This window comes from Sarcophilus harrisii, chromosome 5, assembly GCF_902635505.1.
Source record: "Sarcophilus harrisii chromosome 5, mSarHar1.11, whole genome shotgun sequence".
In the NCBI taxonomy this organism is placed as follows: Eukaryota; Metazoa; Chordata; class Mammalia; order Dasyuromorphia; family Dasyuridae; genus Sarcophilus; species Sarcophilus harrisii.
In genome coordinates this window covers 236,903,758-236,928,667 of record NC_045430.1, presented here as the reverse complement: position 1 = coordinate 236,928,667, position 24,910 = coordinate 236,903,758, and the positions used below count along the sequence as shown (strand labels likewise).

The window sequence follows — 24,910 nt, the reverse complement described above, 5'->3', positions numbered from 1 at the left end:
CTATTAAAGACTATGATCTAAATGAGCGTCACATATACTCTGATATTGGGTGACTTCAAAGCAAAGGTGGGCATCGAGGAGGTGGGCCAAAATATACTAATAGACCAGTTCCAGTGATCTTGTGATGAAGAGAGCCATCTACACAGAGAGAGGGCTGTGGGAACTGAGTGTGGTTCACAACATAGTATTTTCACTCTTTTTGTGGTTGTTTGCTTGCATTTTGTTTTCTTTCTCATTTTTTTCCTTTTTGATCTTATTTTCTTGTGCAGCAAAATAATTGTATAAATATGTATGCATATATTGGATTTAACATATATTTCTACCATGTTTAACATATATTAGACTACTTGCCATCTAGAGAAGGGGATGGGGGAAGGGAGGAAAATTGGAACACAAGATTTTGCAAGAGTTAATGTTGAAGAATTATCCATGCATGTGTTTTGAAAAATAAAAAAAATAATTTAAAAAATATACTGATAAATATATTACAGGGTTAAGAGAACCAAGGCTTACAAACTATTCAGAAGTTTCACTCCTGTAAAACATGAATATTGTCTTTAAGAAGAAACAAACAAAATGGTAGATATACAATAAGCAAGAAATATAAAAATATGGTTGAATCATTCATTGGTTAGAATGAATATCCAAAGCAACATTAAACTAGAAGAATGAAGAGAAGATGACATTGTGTACAATTACAGTACTTTCTTAAATAAACTGTTAACGCTGAAAAGTGACAGATGAACAATGGACATTGATTATATCACTATTCCTTAAAGACGTTTAAGTGATGCAAAATATTGTACCACAACACAGAGGACAAAAGAGTCCAGAAAATATCTTAGCTAGCAAATAGCTGATCTCTTTGAGAAGCAGAGAGACATGGCAGTCAGGGCCCTTACTGGTTCAGAATACAAGCACTTTTGTGGGAGATGGAAAAGGATGAGTGCTATTGCTTCAAAAACCATTGGACATTTGTTGAGGAAAAAAGAAGCCTTCAGAGTTTTTGGTCTGAGACTCAGCCAGGAAAAATTACCATAGGAACATTGGTAGAATAATTCCTAAGGAGGCAACAAAGAGAAAGAAATGGAATAGATTTGCTTCCATGACTATTGAGAGAGTGGAACTGAAATACAATAAGCACTTAATAATAAATATTTGATAACTTGACTTGGATACCATCATTTCAGTACCATTATATTTAATGAGAAAATATCAATGGCATTTTTAAGAAGATGAAGTCAGGAAGAAGATACAGATTAGACCAAGTGTAGTTTTGATCAGTTTTGAAGGAATGTGAGAAAAAAATTAAGATACATTAATGAAAGGGATACTCCAAAAGAATAAAAAAAGATTGTAAGTGGTATTTTTAGAAAAAAACAATTATAAAAATATCAGTAATCATTGACACAGCTAACCACTTTTTCAGCTCTCTAAAATATTTTTAAGAACGGTCTATGAATGAATTAAGAAAGTACTAGAAACATATTAAAAGTGGCCTTTTGTGGATGACTTTTACTGTAGGTTACATCTTCATGGTAATATGATTGGCTAAGAATTATCGAGGACACAAATGTGACTATGTTTGCTTTTGAATGCAATAATAGTTGACTCAGTAAAACAAAGTACGACACAAAACCCTCTTCTCAAAGGATCCATCCATGGATCCACAACATACAAAGCCCCATGACAGATTCAACCATGTAAGTTCTTTGGCCAACAATTTATTGAGCTTTAAGAACAAGTGACAAATAAGGAGTTGCATGTGCTACAAGTTGCTCATCATTCTTGCACAAATTCGACATATGAAGAATCCCTTATTAGTGAATTTAATATTTATAGGTGATGTGCTGACTGCACAATGCCTTATGCACAATAGGCATTTAATAAATGCCTGTTTAATTCAAGTTAATTGAATTCTAGAAAACTGTAGGAAAACTTACAACTTTCTGAGCTCTATAAAGAGATCAGCTTAGTAACTCACACTAGAAGAACAAAGTGGAATAACAATATATATATATATATATTATATAATTTTGTGATATATATATATATATATATATATATATATATATATACCAGATTGTGACAAAATGTGAATAGGTAGTCCAGCTTGGACAGTTACTAGAGATAGACAAGAATGCAGGTATTTAATTGAATGGAAGGATGAGACTGGACTGGAACTTTGGAAAATGATGTAAGACTTTCAATGACTGGAATTTATTTCCCAGTGAACACCATAAATACCAATTTTTTCCCAATCATGTAATAAGGCTTTACATAACTGAATACCATTATCTAGGAAGATTCAAAAAGCAATGGATACTTGGTGAATATAATTAAACTGCTGCATATTACAGATGAAAATTTGCATTTAAGTAATAGTGGAAAGAAGTTTAGTCTTGGAATCAGAATGATCTGAATTTATGTCTTGCCCATGACATGCTAACTGTATGACCATAGGTATATTTTTTCACCTTTCAATGCCACATGCAATTCTCTGAGATTCCAACTTAGAAACAAATTGCTCATCTGTTACATTAGGAGTTTCCAAATACCAGAAAATTTCCATATTGATGAAATCATAGATATGAACAAAAAAAGTCAGAAGGAAACTTATATGCCTGGTTGGAAAAAGAGGCAGTTTAGTCATGATGAAAGGGCAAGAGATAACATGGTGCAGTGCCAAGCACTACAAGGATGTCCCCAAATATCTAAAGAACCATAGAATGGCTTTCAGTATTGGGTAAACCATTTATGAAGGATATTCAGAAAGACAAACAAAAGTCAAACAGGATTAACAAGTATGGATGGGGCATGATCTATACCAAAGCTTCTTAAACTATGAGTTGCAGCCCCATATAGGATCACATACCTGAATGTGGGGATTGCAAATTTGTGATTTATTATCAGCAAATATTTTATTTGTAAACCTATTTTTATGTATCTACATACCCAGGACTGGGTCAGAATTTCTCAGGTAAAAAGAGGTCACAAGTGGAAAAAGTTTAAGAAGGCCTGATCTACATAATAAAGGGATCACAGATCTAATGAATTACTTAAATAATGGTATCCCTGAAGTAAAAGCAAGTAAATTGATAGACAATAGGATAACACTCAGTGATTTTGATGGGCAACTAAAGGGAAAAGCTCCACCATAACCTTAGTATCCATCTAACAAGTCCGATTTTCTTATGTTACTGAGGAAACCGAGACCTGGAGAGGCTAATTGATTATCCAAAGATCACTGGACCTAAATAGACTGGTTGGTAGTGCTGAATTATTTGATTCCTAACCACCTGCAATTTGAAATAAAAAGAGAGTAAATAATTTCCAGACTGCTCTATAAATTTATCCTGGGCCAAATTAGATCTTCATATCTCTAATATTTTCAACTGCTGATCTTAGGAGACCTTTCAAAAGGAAAAAAAAAACTAGCAGAATTTCAGCAGCCCTTATTCTAGCTCTCATTATCACTCCATGGAGCTGTCCAGGGCTCAGAGCCATTGCTAACTTCAAACAGAGCGGTGTGCTCAGATTGACTTCAGAGGCAGTCTAAGTGGATTAGAGAAACAGACTCCTTTACCTTTGATTTGTTTTTTTAAAAATTGAGGAATGATCATTAACTTTATTCTAAAATGTCTTTATTTCCAAGGTATACTGTGAAATGAAATAAAAATTTTAAGAAGAAGTTTTCCTCAATTATGTCATGAGAATTGTCAAAAAGTCTTCAGTAAGAGTAATTATTTTTCTTTATTATAGGTTTTCTTTTATGTGAAATGTTTTGGGTCAGTAGGGCAAAGCTATGGCTGTTCCAGCTGGAGGATGGAAGAAGAATCCTTGGTTCATTTTAGAGCAGAGCCCTGTTTTTAAAGACTTTCAGTTTTATTGATGTGTTTTGTTTTCACATTGCATACACTTACAGATTACTCCTGCTTAGTGAGAGGTCTCTTGGAACAAAATAAAACAGTAAAAAAAAAACCTAATAACGTAGTGACCTCAACTAAAAGTTCAGGCAACACAGGGGCAAGTTCAAAGCCAGTTTTTAATGGAGTAACCTGACTAAGAAAAAAGGGCAATGAGGATAAGTTTATTGATGAGGGAGATGCAGAAACTGTCACTAGAAAATACTAGTTGGAGTTCAAGGAATTGAGAGGTTAACAACATATGGCAGCAAGATGTGGAGCTGGCAAGGCCATTCAATGGGAATTAATCATTTGAATAACTGCTGCCTGCAGGTTGTCCTTGTGCCTGGTAACTGCCTGGTGTCTCTTATATTACTGTAAATTCCAAAGAAATGTGGCAGCAGGTCCGGACACCTTCCATCCACCAGGATTGTGCCCTGATCAGACCACTGTGTCCTGTTCGGCCCACCATATTTCATAAAGAAAATTGACAAGCTACACTGTATCAAGAAGGTGAACAGTGTGATGGTAGGAAAGGAGGCTGTGACCCATTGGTATCGGCTGCAAAAAATAAGGATTGTTAAGCCTGGAGAAGGTTGAAAGGGGATGTGATAACAGGCTGCAAGAATTTTAAGAGCTATCAAGTGGAAAATACTTGTTTTTCTTAACCTGAGGGGACAGATACTACAGCTAGGGGCAGAAGTTGCAAGGAGACAGGCTGATATAAGGGAAAACTTTTTGACAATTACAGCTCTATATAAGTGCCACTCTGTACAAACTCAATTGATTATTGTTATCCTCCTCAAGTCCAGCCATCTTTTACAAACCTCATTCCTGGACCTTTTCTCTGAACTCCTCCTTGCCCTTCTTTTCTCTTCCACCTTCTTTCCCAAATACCACTCCTTTTGAGCTCTCCTTACTTTATTGCCTTTCGCCCATGGAATATAATAAGCTCTTTGAGGATAGAGACTGTCATGCTTGCTTGTATTTATATTCCCAGAACACTGAATAGTGCCTACAAGCACACAATAAGCATTTAATAAGTATTCTGTATATCCACCTATCTATCATTTATCCATCTACCCATCCATCCATCCTGTTTGTCTGTCTATCTATCTATCTATCTATCTATCTATTCTTCCATCCTGTCTATCTATCCATCCTTCTGTCTCTCTATTCATTTATCTATCCATCCATCCTTCTATCTCTCTATCTATCCATTTGTGTGTCTGTCTATCTATCCATCCATCCTTCTATGTAGCTATCCATTCATCTATCTATCTGTCTGTCTATCCATCCATCCTTCTATCTATCCATTCATCCATCTATTTATCATCTAATGAGCTGCCTTCAGAAGAAGTGGCAAAGAAATGATATACAGAATGCACAGTTTCACAAACCTAAAAAGTATTATATCAATGCCAGTTATTACTTATTATAAATACTAGATTCTTCCTCATTGGAAGTCCTTAAACAGAAGCTGAATGAGCACTTGGAAGGCATGTTAAAAAAAAAAAAAAAGGATTTCTCAGCTACAGAGAGATTGGACTAGATGCCTTAGATCTAACATTTAACATTCTGTGACTTGTATTCCCATGAGAAGCTGCCCAATGAAGCAGGGGTGCTGAAAAGGGGATCTAGGAATTGTCACCAGAGAAAATAAGCTGGACTTCAAACAACAGAAAGAAGAATGCAGTGGAACAAGATGTGCAGTTAGTAGAAGGCAGGAAGCAGTAAGCACGTTACATCTCCATATTCTGTAAATGTCCCCCAAATGTTGTGCTATAAGGTATTCCTACCCCAATGATCATGGAGTGAATACCTCTTACTAAGAACTGAGGAGTGAGCTCAACTTGAAGAAGTCGGATCAGTAGCCCTTAGACCCAATCTGCTAAAGCTCCCCTTTTTGTCTTGTAATATGTCTGGGCTCTTGAGAAGATCAAGGGAAGCATCCAGGGAACAGCAGATACCCTTTTAATTGCTTCAGAGATACATCTAACAAAGACATGAGAAGAAAGGCCCAAATCACCATCCCTAGGCAGTTGCACCATCCTGGTGCGCCTCCATTGGCCTTTGCTGCTCAACCCTTTGTAGCCATAGTTCTAGCTAGTCTCCTTGGTTGCTACTCTTGTGTAGTTACTCTCCCTCATATAGGCTAGGTGCAGACATAAGCAGGCTGGGTTCACCTTCGTTGCCAGGCATCCAGCTATATTTGTCTGCTCCCTCCTCCATCAAGCTTTTAGAAATTATAATTACATCATTAATATACTGGCCATTAATCATTAAAAAAACTCATTCAGTAATTGTAGGCTGTCAGATATATCGACAACGCCTTTGGTGCAAGATTTATAAATAAGATTTAAAATCACAGGGGACATGCTTATGGGAAACCATCTAGTTTTCATTTGCTTGAAAGAGGTGTATCAAATTGATAAGCTTACAATAATTCTTATAATACCCTAAAAGTATTCATTTAAAAATGACATGATTGATAAGAAAAATATAGCTTTCTCCTTATTCTAGAAAAGGTTGATAATTTAGTCAAAATAAGGTCTCCCCAGATGGATGAGCTGCCACCTCAACATATGCAGGGAAGTGCAGTATTTTGTAGCATATCCTATCAGAATGATGAGCACATCTTACTGGCTCATTTTGGGTTTTGCAGGAAAATTTCGAGTCTTATGGTTACAGAATCCACATGTACATTTATCAAGACTGACCTAGTCAGAGAAAGCAAAGGATAATGTCACATGAGTGCAAAATATCTGGATCTTCTTAGAATTGAAAATTAAGGCATGGTACACACACCGAACAAATTTCAGGCTGTATCATATTGATGCTGCCCTGTGAAAAATAAACATTTAAACATGTGTGTGTGTGTGTGTGTGTGTGTGTGTATACATGGATGTATTTTTCTATTTATGGGTGTATATATACATAAATGTATATACATATACACACATTTATGTATGTACCCATATTATATATATATTTCTTATATACATATTTTTTATTCAAAGACTGAGATACAGAAGCTCTTACCTAAAAACAAAGTCAGATTTATCTATTTCAGCTCCACAGATAGAGTCTCTCAGGATTCCCCCGTTTCCAACCACTGCACACTGATTAAAGGGACGCCCCACAAACGGTTGTGACTGTTAAAAGGAAGTTACAAAGAAGAACATTTTTTTTCACTCATAGACTCACAAATGTCATCAGTTCAGTGCTTGTAGCTTAACTCCATAGGAGGTTAATGGAATATGGTATGCAAAACGAGCTAATGGTTGTGAGAAAATACCAACTAGCTTAGAGAGTTAAGAAGTACTGCAGCTTTGGATGAATGGATTTTTTTTTGAGAGAAATAAGATTTGGCATTATTTATAACTATGCACATAGATCAGGAAGGAAGAAAACTTTTTTTCCTAAGCTCCAAAAAATGCTAAGACAGGATAATAAACAAAATATATTAAACAATCTTCTACTTCCAGACATAAAATTGATTTTTTTATCTAGTAAAAGATAGGTACGACTCCTGAATAAGGTCTTCAGGCTCAATTACACCATCAGTTATATAAATAAATGCCCATCTTGTAAAAAAGTTTCAAGGCTAAAAACAACTACGAGCTGAACTATTTCAAATTAATTTTTCAAGTTCTAATAGTTTTCAAGTTTTTTGTATAAACAACTTTCTTTTTTATTCTTTTCTTGGCTCCCCCATCAATTCACCCCAGATTTGCTCCTCCTCTCATCCTCCACCCACTTAGAAAACAATTCTCTTGGAAAGGAACAGTTCTTCAGTTGTTCAGTTTCCTTAGAAATAATGTTTCTTCTTTTGGCAATAAGAAATACCATAGGTCTTCTATTAATGAACCACTAACACTATCTGAAAATGGCTATTTTTATTTATTTGCACCTTGAGTGGGAGATAGCTGTAAGTTCTCTGTTTCTCCTTTCTTACTTCCTGTTTCCCATTTACCAACATGTCATGTGGTCAGGTTTTGGAGCCTTTCCCTAACCCTGAGTTATTTCTGTTTTGGATATTTGCAATATTTTTCTTTTTTCTCAGGAGCAGTAAGTAGGTTCTGAGGAAACTAGAATTTGGTTCAAAGGCTTTCAAGTTGTTAAACTGACTCTTAACTTCCTTGGACTGGCATAAAGTAGCCTCAGACTTGGTATGCCAAAGATTTGTAGTTTTTAGCACTAGGAAAAAGTGAGATGGTTCTCTAGAGTTGTGTTGTGTGTGTGTATTCATGTCTCTGCATATTATGTTCATGTTATCCCTTCCAAAAGCATATAAGCTCATTCAGGACAGAAATCAATTTTTTAATACCTAGGGCAGAGTCGCTGCTAGGTAGCTTGTGTGCTTGATTGTGTGTGTACTGGCAGTAGAACAGAATGTTTGCAAAGACAAACTTCCTCCCTGTTGAAAAAGATAAGTTTGGATCTAAATCTGAATTTACAGTTTCTTGCAACCTATTGTCTGTGTGTGTGTATTGGCAGTAGAACAGAATGTTTACTAAGACAAACTTCCTCCTTATTGAAAAGACAAATTTGGGTCTAAATCTGAATTTATAGTTTCTTGTAACCCATTACCTGGGTGTGTGTGTGTATTGGCAGTAAAACAGAATGCTTTCTAAGACAAACTTCCTCCCTATTGAAAAGATAAGTTTGGGTCTAATTCTGAATTTACAGTTTCTTGCAACCTATTACCTGGAAGGACAACCTGTTAAGAAAGTAATAATTTGACAATCATCCACTGAGAATGGCCAAGTTTTCCAACTTCACGTTCCAGAATAAAATTAAGACAGAGAATAGAAATCTGTAGTTCTCTGGGCAAGGTGTGATTTGCTCCCAGCATAGGAAGTAGGGAGAAGCTCATTTCAGATTTTAAAAGGCCACTTTCACCATACAAGACAGTGACCCAAAGATCAACGAGTTGTGAGGGAAATCCCAGCTGATCCATTTTATTCAAGAGTGATGAGGCAGTAAGACTGAAGGTTAGGGGAAACTCAGAATTATTTAAGCTACATAAAAAGTGTTTCCAACATATCCACAGAACATTAAAAACTGCCTTTAAAAAATGGTCCCTCTCAAATCTAGCAGGCAATACTATTACTCATATAGGATTACTCATTTAGTTTAAGCTCTGACTTAATGTTTTAAAACATTCCATCCTTGTATTATATTGTCCCAAACAACCCATTAACCGACTTCACTTACCACTGGCAGCATTCGAAAAATGCCCTTTTCAATAGGGAAGCTGGCCCTCTCTGCTTCATAACTTATGTTACTCCCAAGTGGAGTGTTATTTTGAGAAATGACAAGGTTGTGTGTAGCATCACAGCAAGAAACAAGTTTTGACCTGCAGAGGATAAAGGAAAAAAAAAACACAAAATAATGATAGTCTAAAGAGGATAATCATCACGGTGACTTTCAGGAGGGAGAATCGCCTTCTCCCCCATTGCCTTTCATCTCCATAGTTCTAATGAGCCCTTGAGGAGGAAATGGTGGACAAAATGAACTAAAGGTGGTAACGAGATTAGGGGGCCGGATAGATCGCCTTGTTCCCTGATACACTGAAGCAGGTCCCAGGTAAATGCTAGCCTGAAGTGGAAGCCACTTTTTCACTGTATTTTCCCTGGTAGCTCCTGTTTTTACATCACCTTCATTTTATTTGTCAAAGAACTTGGGGATGTCTAGCTCGGAGCAGAGAAGACTCTGGGGAGACAAAGCTGTCTTCCAGTATCTGAAGGACTGTCATGTGGAAGGCAAAGAGCCTTCCATTTGACCTCAGAGGACAGAATCAGGAGCAATAGGTTAGAGCTGCACATTTAGACTCCATGTCAGGGAAAAATCACAGCCACTGCAGTCATCCAAAAGGAGAATGGGCAGCAATTTCTCCCTTTTATGAGTCCTTCATGCCAGGGAAAAGAGGCCGCTTGTCAGGTAGATTATGGTAGGCTTTCATGTATAGATTGGAGTAGCTAGATGGCTAAAAATTATATATAACATGAGGGTTTACAAAACTTTATATTGTTATTTGATCCCCCAAACAGTCCTGTGAGGTGGGTTCCATTATCTCATTTTATCCTGTTTATATCCCATAAAAGAGCCTATTTTACAATTGAGGAAACCAAGTCTGAGTGAGATAAGTGACTTGCCAGTGTCATATAGTTAGTGAGTGCCCGAGGCAGGATTTGAATTCAACTCTCTTTCCAAGTTTTAATGTGCCCCTTATATGTCCAGCTAAATAGCTACTGAGGTTCCCTCTATCTCTCAAAATCTTGGATTTTGTAATTCTTAATATATCCCACCCCCTCCAAATTACTTAGTGAGCTTTCCTTTGCAATAAATATTTGAAGAGAAAGGGGGGAAAATCCCCATTCAACAAAACCAATTCTTACGATGTCATAGTAGTCTATTATATTAATAGACCACAATTTATTCTATCATTTTTCAATTGACATCTACTTGGTACACATGATGTTTCTATAATATTATTTTATCTTTAAGGGAAGAGAGAAAATGGAGTGTTTCTCTTATAATTCAGAAATAGCATTTGAAATCAAATGAGAAATAAGAAAATAACCAAAATTATATTTAACTATTGAATAACCCTCTGAAAATAAGCCATATTACATGTTTTCAAATGGACTATCTTGAATAACGACTAAAAATAGAATTTCAATAAAACTATTGGTATTTGGGAACATGCAGTCAATTCAGTATTGTACTGAGATCAATGAATCCTCGCCTTTGTTTCTGACAGATGAATATCTGAACCATCCAAGAGAGATACCTGATATTAAAGATCAGCAGGGCCAAAGACTCCAAAACCTCCTTTGGCAATCCACACCTGGCAGGTAAGTTTTTCCTTACATGGCCCTGAAAAGTCTCTTATTTTAGGTTAGTAGTTTTGTCTGGTTCCAGTTTTGTACAGAATAGAGAACTGATCAGCTTTATATATATATATATATATATATACCCTTCTATACTCAAAGCCAGTAATCAAGTCACTCCTTAGTCTTCAAACAATTATTCATCCCTCCAATCAACTGTGTTGCCTGCTATTATTTTCATGTCCTTTGAAAGAGTACGGTAACTAAAATAGGACAAAATAATCTCATACTGAACAGAGTATGAGAGTGAATATTTGAAATACAAGGTGATTTCCTGGCCCTTTTGTTCAAATGTGCCTTTTAACGTATTCTATTATCATGTTGACTTTTTAAAAATAATTATACATTGCTGGCTCACAATAAGCTTGTGATCAATGACCCTCAGATGCTTTCCTACATTTACTACATAGCCAGTTCTCCTGCAACCATTTAGAATCATAGATTAATATGGCTGTGAGGAACTTTATAAACTGAATTCAACTCCTCATTTTAGAGCTGAGGAAATTATCTATTTGTTGGGGAAAAGGTTACCCTTAAGTGGGTAACTCTTGCATTCTTACTTACTTAGTTTCATCTCATTTTAAGGGTCCATTTCCAATTTTTAGGGCATTTTGAACTTTATTCCTCTCATAAAGTATCAGTGATCATTATAGAATTAATAGACTGTGTTGTGGAGCTCAGGAAAGGTATATTATTTGAATGTAATGGTCGGTGTTTTGAACTTTGGGTATGCTATGATAATGTCAATGTTATCTGGTGAATTGTGATTTGAAGAAAAATACGTTTTACTCATCAAATATCATCATCTGTTTCATAACATCCTTCCAAATTCTGAACCTAAAATTTCTAAGAGATGGTTTATGGAGAATAAAGCAATGTAGATTCCGATTGGCATATTATCTGGTCAAAAGCAATTACCCAAATGCTGTTTTAAAATTATAACATTTAATTAGAATAGAGTTGTTAAAAAAAACACATCTGACATTCTTGATCATTCCCTTCTTGATACTAATTTTCTCTCCAGATTTTCAAAACACTATTTTTTTCCTGGTTCTCCTCTTACCTATCTGACTTCTCCTTTAGAAGGTCCTCCTCCAGATCATGCCCTCAAAAGATGTCCCTTCTTACATCCTTACAATTCCTGAAGCTCACAGAACAGGTCTAAGTATTATCCTTAGCTCCTCGTTCTCGCCCTCCATTTCCAATCTATGTGTATGTGTATTACATATGTCATCAGAAAAATCCATGTGGCAGAAAACACACTTTCTTGTTCCTTTAAAATATTACCACAAAAAGGCCTTTTAGAAGCACCTAACTGCATGTAGTACCCTCCTTGATGCAGTTCAAAGAGAATTACAACAAAAGTAATTTCTGAAATCTGAAATTAATTCTCAAAGTCACTGAACTGCATTCTGGGGCAGATGTATGAATTTAGATTAGGAAATGTAATGTAAAAACAAAATATATAAAAACTTATTTTAAAATAAACCAAAATATGATTCAACTTTTTCCTCTTTATATCTAGTTGTTCCTAAAAGTGTATGTGTGTGTGTGTGTGTATATATATATACATATATATATATATATATATATATGTATATATATATACACACTTCTCTCTAATAAGCTCAGTTTAAGATGCATGGAATTTGAGATGGCAAAGGGCCATCTCAGGGGAGATACCCACCAAACAGCTGAAAAGGAAGGAATTCAGTGAAGAGATTGGAAATGGATGTATATATTTGACTGAGAATCATTTGTAACATGCTGCTAATTAAAGTCCTTGGAATTTTTGAGGTTCTCATGGCAGAACCTATTGAAGAAGGAATTCCAGACAGAAAAGGACTGGGCAGATTAGTTGGAGAAGAATCCCAAAGGTGGGAGTGGTCAAGTATCAAGTGATATGGAAGGGTCCAGCTGGATAACAACTGAGAAAAGGTTTTTTGAAAAAGGGTCAAATCAGAAGTTACTGCTGATTTGGAGATGGAAGTTGCAGTGATAAAGATAATGATCAATCGACAAGCATTTATTAAGACTTATTTTATGGCCAGGTTACTGTGATAAGAGTGGGGAATACAAGCAGAACAACATGGCTCGACCTCAAAAAGTCCACATTCTAGTGGGAAGCAGGGAAGATAATACATAAAAAGAAAATGAAAAGCTAGAGGAGGAAGCCAGTGAAAATGGTGGTAGACAAAGTACAGAGCCTGAAGAGGAATTCCTGGAGAGGAATAAAGACATGGCTGCTGGCCTGGATGTCTATATTGTGGAAGTCCTGGGAGGAATCAGTGTATCAGAGGCAGAAGGTATTCCAGTGGGGAAAGGCCAGGGATGAAGAGAGATCTGAGGGTGGATGCTTGTATGGAATAATAGAAAAAGTCCAGAGGAGTTTTCATGGACGGGAAGTTGAGAAGTACAAAAATGGGAAGGACAGACAACTTCCTATAGAACTTTAATAACGAAAGATAGAAGGGATGACTATAGTGTGAAGGGGTGACAAGATATACAGAAATGACCTCTAAATTTATACCTGGCAGAAAACAGCATGAATTTGCATATTTTTTTTCTTTTTGGAGTAAGAAAATACATTTTACATTAGGTTATTAATGTTTTGACAAAAATCTTTTAGTACATTTAACAATATTAGACCTGTAGATACATTATCCTTGTTCCCATTTGGCTAGCAAGTTTACATTAAGATATGATTTAATAAGGTTATGGAGTTCATTAGAAAGTTCATTGTACAGAAAAAAATAGAACATTTTCAAGATTTCCTGGCTTTTCAAGTGATCCAAATTAGAGGTTTTAAAAAAAAATCTGAATTCAGGAGAATTTATTGACGTTATCAAATTCTTTCTCAAAGCTCAGGTAATTCAGATAATGAACAGAGTTGATTTTTGTCTAGTGCATACTAGATCATACTGTTTTTTTCACAATTCTCTTATTTGATGGATAAAAACTTAGAATTGTTTCTTCTAACTTTTGATCCAAGTGCAAATAAATGTTCACATGTGATTTCTAGGGCTGGTAAATTCTTCAGTTCAAGGGCTTCCCTTTATCTTTTGGATTTTCAATCTTATGTTATTTCTATATTTCTTATTATAATCCTTATTGATTTGATATATTCATTTATTATCTAATGAAATATAAGAAGTACTGAGACATTTTGATGGTCTATGGGAACAAGGGAATGGAATAAATGGAACTGAGCCAATCCTAAAAAATCCAGTACTCCTTGGATACTGTCCCTCCAGAGCCATTAGCTGGAATACAGCAGCTCCACTACTTTCTTTGTGACCAAAAAAAAATCACTTGAAAGGGACATAGAAGCACCAATTCATGTTACCAATTGGAAAACACCATACTAGAGTACTTCCAGAGTGAGGAAACTGGGAAAACCCTGTTCATAGTAATAATGATATTGTAATGACAATCAACTATTAAAGACTTAACTACTCTGATTTAATACAGTGATCCACGACAATTCCAAAATTCTCAAGATGAATGCTATCCTCCTCCAGAGAGAGAAATTATTGAAGAATATTTTCTTTCATTTTCATTATTCTTATTTTTTTCTTTTACAACATTCTAAGGTGGAAATGTTTTGCATGACTTTGTATGTATAATGGGTACCATATTTCTTGCTTTCTCAGTGGGTAGGGGAGAATGAGAGAGAGAGACCTCCAGAAAACCCAATTAAGAACATTACAATTGTCTTCTACCCCATCTTTCCATATAATAAAAATAAGGACTAGATTGCCTCTTCAGAAATGTTAAGGGGCAGTGAGTTCAAGTCAAGCCTGAGATACTAGCTCTGTGACCCTAGGCAAGTCACTTAACCTCAATTGCCTTGCAATTTTAACGAAAAGGGAAAAAAAAGTTGTCTAGTTTCTGTTGTACTTCTTCATTCTATTTTTCATTTCATTTAATTCCAGCATGTAGCAGAAGGCTCTGCATATAGCAGGTGATTGATAAACGCTTACTGGACTGAATAATTCTTAGAATCTCTAAGAACTCCACATCAAACTTTAGCTTCCTTCTCACATTCTTTGAAAGTCTTTTCTTGGTCTACTACAACTTCCTGGCTATTACAATCGTCCCCTCTCTGGTCTATTCTGAATGTTTCTGCTATATGCCTATTTATTTAATAGTTGTCTTCCTAATTAGGATGAAGGTTTCTGAAGGTCAAAGAATTATTGCTTTTCTTTGGTTCCTTAGAGCTCAGGCACATAGTAAATATTTAATAAAGCCTTGTTGGTTGGTTGTAGAATTCCAAGGTTCTGAAAGCTTTAACGTACTTATCAAAATGCTTAGTTTCATTATCCTTGGAGTCCTTGTCATGTAAAGTTAGGAAAATATAGTTTAATATATTTTGCTTTGATGGATGAAAAGAAATGTGAAAAATCATATTATACCACCACAAATACTTGATTAGCATTCTTTTTAGGAAGAAATATATTTTCTTATATCTGAGACAATTTCAAAAAGAAAAGCAAACTCTTAACCATACATATTATATATAACATATATAATTAATATATGTATATAATATATGAGTAATATATGTATACAATATATAACAATATAAAACCATATGTATTATTTATATATACATATATTTATACATGTATACATATATATTTATATATAATGTATATATAACCTTATGTATATATAACTTTATATATATAATGTATATATAACATTTTATATATATATATAATATAAAAATAATAGCTATTTTGTATTTCCTTTTGTTATGGCTATTCATTATAAACCTCAAGTCAAAATTCTTCATTGCTCTTAATGGAATGCTTCCTAGATTTCCATGAAATGTTAATGACTGCTTCAGGTTTGCATTCTACAAGTTAGAGATGGTTGCTTAGAATACTAACAACCTAAATGCTTCATTCTTCGATTCATGGGTATCTCATATATTATCTCCAGCTCTCCAGGAATTCTGAATAAGGTAAATATTTAAGCTGCAGGAATTCTCCTCAGATATATCAAATATTTTCACCTCACACTGCAAATATTTTCACAAAATTTCAAGGAAAAAGTAGTTTTATATGGAAGATTTTTTACAGAATATGCTTGAGTTTAATTGGTTCAATGCCCTGAATAGAACCAAATATTTCATAGTGCTTAGTACTATTATTTCTCAGCGTTAATTTTATAGCTACTACTAGACCTGGGCCTCTGTCGCTTATAAGCTGAGTATGAGCAAAGTATTTACTCTCTCCCAGATTCAATATCCTGATTTGTAAAAGGAGAATGATAAAAACAAAACAAAACAAAACAAAACAAAAACCCCACAGCATCTTCCTCTGAGAGAGCCAATGGGGACCGATGAGATAATGCAGGATGTCTCAGGGAATATTTCAGGCTATGTGTTGCAAAATCTTAAAGCACTACATAAATGTCAGCTAATAAAAATACCAACTATGGGTCTTTTTATCAAATATATGTCCCTGCATCTTAGATTAACCACAACACAATTGCTTACATGCTAAGAAAACCATATGCTAGACTCCATTTATATAATTCTGAATAATTATTGTGAGAAGCCCTACTCTTTCCTACCCTTAGGGATAACTGCATATTGTTGGATCTGAATAAGGGATGGACTGGTTGAGTGTTGAAAGAACAGAAAAATTACCCACAGAGAGGGTGATTAGTCCACAAGCATTTATTAAGCACTTACTATATGCCAGTAGGGTTAGGGTTTCTAAGCCATTCTGTGTCCCAAATGAAAAGAAATGGGGTTACTTTGCAGACAGGTGCAGACCAGCCATAATTTCTGCTAAATAGAGCTGTTAAACAAGAAGTGCTATCAAAAGAAGCCATAGAATCTCTTTCCCTAGAGTTATTTAAATAGAGGAGACAGACCCAATTGTCAGAGAAGCTTTGGATTTAGCTTTGCATGAATGCGGAAGGATGATTTAGATGACCTTTCAAGGTCCCTTCCAGCACTATGATAGTCCTATGTATTTTCTAAATTGCTAAACTGAAGTGAATTCAGAATTACTTAAGTGTAAAAAAACAAGCTTGAAAAATATGAAATTCAACCATTAAAATGAATTTGGGAGATTTCTGAATATAGATTAGTCTTTGGACAAAAAAAAAAATTTCCAGGTCACTGGTTTTATTGTTGCTCGATATAGGAACAAACAGTGAAAAGCATTTATCCCCTCTCTTTTGTAACTGGGTTGTTTGTACTTTTATTTAGTTAAATATTCAGCGGAAGAGTGGTAAAGGTAGGAGGGGATGTGGGCAAGGAGGACCAAAAGCCTTTCTCTGTAGAAATTGGCAGAATGTTTTAGAGCCTGAATTAACTATCTGAAGCCTCTGAAAAGGAATTTTTACAATGAAAGTGCTGAATCAATCTAATCTATAATTACAGCAGCTTATTACCACAGGAAGTGCTCTCTTGGATAAATGTTCCTAGTACAATTTCTGTTTATGCCATACTTTCTCTTGCAAGAGGAGTCATTATTTCTTAAATCTTCCCTGGCAATACCAAACACTAATTGTGGGCTTCGTTTAAAAATAATGAACAAGTAATTTGTGGGTAAACACAGGTAAGGGGGAAATGTCCCTAATGTTTCCTGGAGATGAAGGGACAGCCCCAGATTAAGACACTAATAATAATAATAATAATGTAGCTACCACTGATATAGGATTTGCTATGTGTAAACTTTATTCGGGACTTCCAGTATCTGTTACAGGAACCAGGCGAGATCAGTAGCTCTGTTCTTTTTCCCACCTTCTTTGAACATGAAAGTCACAAACTCTACAAAGAGACACCAGTTTTTCTACTGAATAAAGTACATTTGAGAACAGTAACCTAGAAAGATTTAAAGTATATGACTTTCTGGTCCAAGCGGTCTATTTTCAATCATGCAAAGATCAAAGAGAGTGCAAATGGAGCACATTAAAAAGGAAGGATAGTCCCTTCATAAATTCCATATTACTCTATAAGAGCAGGGATTATGAATGATTATAAAGTCTTTTATGACATTGGACTGGAATCGAAAAAGGACCATCTCATCGTTTCCTCACTGCTGTACTTTATCTGTGATAATAGCTAGCTATTAACAGGTAAATGTTAGAGAATTACAGGGTCTTGGGGCTGGGAGGGGCTGTGGAGGCCACCTAGACCGATCCAATCAGGCTGAGAGTCTTTTTTCTCATACCTAAGCAAATAGATACTGTGCCTCTGTATATAAAAACTCCAGGAAGAAATGATTCATGGCTATTCTATTTTTGGATACCTAAAATTATTATGAAGTTTCCCCTTCCATATGTGTAAATCTGTTTCCTTATAAGAGTGATTCTTAATCTAGGGTCCATGAACTTTTATTTCATTTTATTTCTGGACAGCAATTGGGATTAAGTGACTAAGCTGGGGTCACACAACTGTAAGTGTCTGAGGCTGGATCTGAAGTCAGGACCTCTGGACTCTTAGGCTGGTGCTCACTCCACTGTGTTCCTAGCTGCTCCTGGCACATGAACTTAAAAAAATTATTTAAGTATATTATAATATAATTGGTTTCCTTATAAATAAATAATATTTATAATAAGTAAAAATAAACCAATATATTTTATTTTTTTTAGCTTGGGGCACAAAGGCCAAAGGGGTCCAAGACACAGAGAGATTTAAAAAGGCCTGGTCTTTTAATTCTGCTCCTTCCAGCCACTGATCTCAGCTCAAGCAGAAGAAGTGAATTCCTTTTCCAAATGTCTGTACTTGAAAAACAGCAATCGTGTGGCCTTCATAGGCTGTTGTCTAAATCAAATGCAATATCTTCAGGCCTTTAAAGCCAATTCTACAGTTTAGGGAAGCTAGCTGGCATAGTGGATAGAGGGCTAGGTTCAGAGTCAAGAAAATGACTTCAAATCCAGCTGGGCAAGTCTCTTAAACTGTCTGCCTCAGTTTCCTCACCTGTAAAATGAACTGGGGAAGGAAATAGCAAACCACTCTAGTATCTTTTCCAAGATAATCCCAAAAGGGTTATGGAGAGTTAGAAAACTCAACAACTTATATTCTACCGTGATGTCCAGAACTGATTGAATTAAAAGGCAGAATATTATCCCACAGTGTATTTTTCCAAATTGAAGTATTAATGGACAAATGGCCCTTCTGTTTCTGCATCACAGAAATCTTGCTACCACCAAGGAAAAACCTGGTTCTGGGGTTCTTCAAATCTCTCTAAACATTGCTCATCACCTTGGCTCACCATAAAAGAAACATTAATCTAGATATCGGCAGTTATTTTCAAATCTAAATCTAATAATAATGTTCAACTTATTACAAGTGATGATTGTTTTTGTATTTGTATTTGTACCAGTACTTAGGACTATACCTTGCGCAGAAAATGCTTGTTGATTGACTAAAATCAACCATGTTGTTGTTCAGTCTCTTTGAGACCCCATTTGGGGTTTTCCTGGCTAAGATATTAGAGTGGTCTGCCATGTCTTTCTACAGCTCATTTAAGGATGGATTTTTTCTGACTCCAGACCCACACTATATTTACTATGGAGTCAGCGAGCTATTCAACAATCTCCAAGTACAGTCCAAGCTATAAGCAAGTTAGTTTCCTCCTTAGACTATCAGTCTCCTCATCTCTAAAATAATGATAGTTTATTCCACAGACTGGTTGTGAGGCTGCTGCTGTGTCAATCAGAGTGTGCTACTAAAGGTGAGTTTGTGCTAGGACTATTATTATTGTACATTAAGATTATCTTGTTCTGATTGTCACCTTGGTTTCTGCATTTCCCACTGTAATTTCAATACAATTTCAGCAGAAAGTATAAATATATATAACTATTGTTATAGAGCTGCAAAGTTAAAATTCTCTATGCTGTCGGGCATATCAATAATGGATTCTAGTGCAACCATTTCTCCATATCACACATATTAAGTAGTTTTAGAAAAGGAATGAATAATAAAACCAAGGTGCTATTCTGAAATACCGTTATTTTGTGTCATCATCTAATACGTTATAAATTACTTTGTTGTTGTTTGTCCTTCATTCTTGAAGACCAATGACATTGCCAAAGTGATATGTTGACTTGTGCATGAAGTGAATTTGAGAAAGTCATCAGCCACACTCTCTCCTTCAAGCTATAAGAGTCCAGTGACAAGATAAAACAACCATACCCAGTCCTATAGCTTGGTACTTAATTTTTTTGGGGGGGAGTCCTATTAAAAACCAACAGCAAATCTAAGTTCCAGGTTAGTCTGATGAGTTTTCTCAGTGTATCTGTTTAATGTGATAGATTTTGGAAGGGTCCTGATTGGTTAGAAGAGTGTGACTCCAAATGTATCTAGGTACATTTGTGATGGGAAATAATTGGTACGATAATGTGGCATTTCCAGGTGGGATAAGTAAGAAGAGAAAATGTTTGAGCTTATGCCTCTCTCTTTCACCTCCCAGGTGTTTGAAAATATTCCTGTTGTAATGTATTTAAAATAAAAGAGACATCGTATTTATATATATATATAAATTAAACTGTGTATATATATGTAAAAGGTGGTATATCTTAGGACAGTGCATTTGACTACAGATCAAGCAGTGAGATGAAGTGGATGACCTTGGACTTTCTAAATTAAGGTCTTTCAGAGCTGAAACAAAAGATGGCCCAAAGGCAACCTCTGCTATTAAGAGAACAAAAATCCAAAATTTCCAATATTCCATTGGCATCAAAATATGCACAATGTCAGAAAATTCAGGCTCTTTAGTCACCAGCTCCTTTTGAAAGGAACTCTTCCAGAAATGAATCAAATACGTAAGATTGGACTAGCTCAGTAGAATGTAGATTCCTTGAGGGGTTATATCACTTTTTATATTTGTAGCTCAACTACCTAAAATAGTGAACTGCATTTTAATAAGTACTTAATAAAGGTCTACTGTTGTTAGAACATTGAAAGAAATTGTTTTGACCCTGAAGATACTAACCATTGTGGAATTATATTCAACTAAAGGCTAACGTGATTCTTACTCTCAGTTAAGCCAACTTTATGTGAATTCATGTTTCTATAAGCTTTATCAGGAGAGTAACTTCAAATTTTCTGGTTCCCTGAAGGAATTCCAAATATATGCATGTGTTCTTTGTTGTAGTTTTTGTCCTGGTCCTGTGACTCTCTGATAGGGTAACTGAATGGTCTGTATTTGAAGGTGGAACTATGCACAGGACAAAAAATGATATTTCAGCAGAAAAAAAAAAGAGCAACGCCCTCAAGAGTTAAGGTTGCAGATAATAAGCAGGCAGAAATGGCTACTTGGAGAAATGATGCAGGTCTGAATAATATTAATTAGAATAATATTAAAAGTCACATCGTGGAGAACAGTAGCTCCAAAAATTTCTCCATGGCTCCATTTTGCCATGATCAACACTGCTTGTTTTCCTTTCAAGTAGGAAGAAGCTCCAAGGTTGCCAAATCCAAATCTCTCATTCTTCAGATAAGGAAACCGAGGTCCATAAAGGTTGAAATGACTTACCACACTCATGCAAGTAAGAAACAGCAGGCTGGGGATCCAAGGTTTCTGAAATCTAGTTTTCTTGAAAGTCAACTGAGCATCTTATCCCCACTGCCTGAGTCTCATTGAGACCCTGGGACTTCTTAGTTCATATCATACTTGGACCATTGAAATCAGCTCTTCATTTTTTCCTGACTCCCATCTCTTCTTCATCCAATCTACATTGTTTTCCATCAATAGACTTATCTTCTTAAAACATTAATTCTATCATGTTTATCATGTCACCCCAAACTTTCTCAGTCATGTCAAGCTCAAGTGGAAACAGATTCCAAGGCCTTGTTGACTTGTTGACTTAGAAAGCTACAAATTTACATGCTCTATGTTTGTACTCTATTTCTATTTTTTAAAATTTGTTAAGTATTTCCCATTTGCTGCTTAATCAGGTTCAGGCTGCACTAAGCTATGAGTTGGATAGTTCCAGATAGGATAAAGTCCAAACTACTTGGTCTGTCATTCAAAATCTCCTACAACTTAACCACATCCCTTCTGCAAAATCCCTAGGTTCTAACTAGATTGTTTCCTAAACACTATCCTATTTTCCTACTTATGGGAATTCAACTCAGCCTTCAAGGCTTATTTGCTCCAGTTTCAACTCTACCATGGTGAGCACCCCAGCCCACAGTGATCAATCCCCCCCAATTCGTAGGGTCCATTCATTTCAATAAACATTTATTAAATTCCTAATAAAATGTGAAAAGCATATAGTAGGTGCCAGGAATAGAGAGATTTTAAAAAGGAAGAGCCTTTATATGGTGACATATTCAACATGTATAGGACTGCTTGCCATCTGGGGGTGGGGGTGAAGGGAGGGAGTGCAAGGGATAATGTTGTAAAAAAAAATACTCAGGCATGGGCTCTGTCAATAAAAAATTATAATTAAAAAAAGGAAGAGTCTTTGGCCTTAAAAATTCATATTCTAGTCAAGAAATATGCTCCCAGACATGTTCACAAAATACAAACTAATTTGAAAAGGAAGAAAACACTAGCAACTAAGTTATCTGACAAAACTTGACATAAGTGAGGGTACCTGATGATACTTCTGGAGGGCACTTATTCAATGTGATTCATTGATTGTTATTATTATGTTATTTATAATTATGTTATTATTAATGTCCATATCAGTACCTATAGCAATATTTAGTTCATAGTCTTCTAGTGTTAATTGACTTTTAAAAAATAAATTTGTCTATGTTTCCCATCTGGCTATAAGCTCTTTTAAAGCAGAGGCCTTGTCTTATAATTATCTATTTTCCCTGTGGTATCCAACAGTGCCTTGGACTTAGTAGGAACCGGACAACTGATTTATTAATTATTTATGGAGGCATTTCAATAAAGAATAATTGTGTCCAATAATCATTTATCAGGTGCCAACTATTGTATTGCAAGGCATTGGGCTGAGGATACAAAAATAAAGCAATCAGTTCATACCCTCAGGAAAACACATACAGCTTAACTCAAAAAAGTTTATACCAGTCATAACTGGCAACTCTTAGACTAGAATTTTTGGTCCAATGTTCTTTTCACTTAAATGTCAGTTTGTTACCAGACTCCAGTTTTTTCTGGCTCTTGTTTTCTTTCTCATAATTTTTTTCTTCAATATCTCTCTAACCAGAGATGCTGGAATCAGCTTGATCCAGAGTCACTGTTAAATTATACCTTTGAAATCAGTAAACCCTAAAAACTGGACGTTGGTTTATTGTTTCGTTGATTGTCTAGATTTAAGGAAGTGGCAGGAAAATGGGGATTAATTTTTAAATTTTAATAGAGAAATGACATTTGACTTCAGCATCATGTTAATAATGCATATGAAACTTAAAAGTGTGTCTTGAATGTATTTTTCCCAGAGAGCCAATACTAGTATACTGCTGCCTCTAAACTTACAGTCATACAATACTCCTTCCTGGAGGCATGATGTTATACTAGATACATACAAACACCCTTCCCCAACAGAAGAAAGTAGGATTATTTCTGGTGGCAAATTGGGACATGTGTGTGTGTGTATATACATATATATTACAATAATATTAATATTTCATAATTAAGCATAATGGATATATACACATATCCATTGCGCTTAATTATATATATAATACATATGTAAATATATAAAAATATATGCATACATTACATACACATACATAATAAATATATAAATATACACATATTTTATATGAATATAGATATATATGCATTATATATAAATATATGCATACATTATATATAAATATACATGTGCATACATAATAAATATATAATATACATATGCATATATATCCATTGTGCTTAATTATATGTAAATATACATACATTATATAAGTATACACACACATATACATTATATATACACATACATTGTAGATATAAATATACATGCTTTAATAAATATATAAATAAACACATAAGTGCAATGGATATATATGGATATGTATATATGTATATATATCCATTGCACTTAATTTTATATATGTATATCTACATACATTATATATAACATATACATGCATAATAATATATAAATATACACATAAGCACAATATATATACATATACATAATATATATATGTATAATATATATCCATTGTGCTTAATTATACAATAATAGTTTAGAATGCATATTAAAATCAACATCTTTTGTATATGATAGTAAGACTAAGAAGACAGGAAAGATGGTAGAATGGAGGATCAAGCACAGGTGGAAAAAAAGAAACGTTATGTAGGAAGAGAAAGAATCTGACCAAGTGGAGAGAAGATGGAAAGCACGGAAACTCACCATGTTTAATTCTCCCAAAGCTTAGCTCATTTAGTCAGTGTCAGTAAGGTTCCCATATCCTCCCAATTCCATCCTGTCTGAAATTCTACTACCAGTTTCTTTGATTCGAGTTCAAGCAGTGACCACTCCAATCATCTTCTTTTTAAAAAGGAGACGTTCTGTCAGCTCTCAGCAATCATGCTACCTTGGAAGGAATCAGTTTATTAGGTCATTTTCCTACTGAACAGTTGGTTGAAGTCAAGAAGGAAAGAAAGTTTTGATGGAGAGAATTTTGTAGCATCAGACATTGATTTTCCAGTGAAAGACCTGAATGGAAAGCTGCATTAGGGCACCTTGTCCTATTGAGAAATAAAGAGACAAACAGGGAGGTAAAAGGAGCAAAAAGACTGCCTCATTTCCTGAAATGATTTAAGGAGTTTTCCTAATCCTGTTGCCTAATCTGGACAAATATAATTTCCACTGCAAGGGATGAGGAGTTCACAATGAATGAATAATTGAATGAAAGAGTATTTATTAAATATTTTCCTAGGCTTACTGTGCCAAGCCCTGAAGATACAAACAAAAAAAAAAAAAAGTGACTTCTCCCAAGAAGCTCACACTAAACAGAAGAATAACACATTTTTTAAAAAAAAATTCTGCTTCAGGGCAGATGGAAAGTCCCCGAATGACTATGGGCAGAGGAATAGAATACTGCCAACAGCATCAACAGATTTCTGCCCCAACTCTAAGACACGCACATTTCTATATTTCAAAAGTCACTGGAAACATCCGCTTAGACATGATCTAAGGAGA

The 24,910-nt window shown here is 35.1% G+C and overlaps 1 protein-coding gene across 3 annotated transcripts in view; it reads right to left on the bottom strand.

Annotated features, from left to right (window-relative positions):
* The window catches only part of ST8SIA6 (ST8 alpha-N-acetyl-neuraminide alpha-2,8-sialyltransferase 6), a 103,829-nt gene that overhangs the window by 15,578 nt on the left and 63,341 nt on the right, over positions 1-24,910 (bottom strand). For all 3 annotated transcript variants that reach the window (XM_031939908.1, XM_031939907.1, XM_031939910.1), the window contains exons 5-6: positions 9,126-9,267; positions 6,948-7,060 (exon numbers count right to left, since the gene is read on the bottom strand). In XM_031939908.1, the coding sequence (XP_031795768.1) occupies positions 6,948-7,060; positions 9,126-9,267 (255 nt within the window). The remainder of the gene's footprint in view (positions 1-6,947; positions 7,061-9,125; positions 9,268-24,910) is intronic.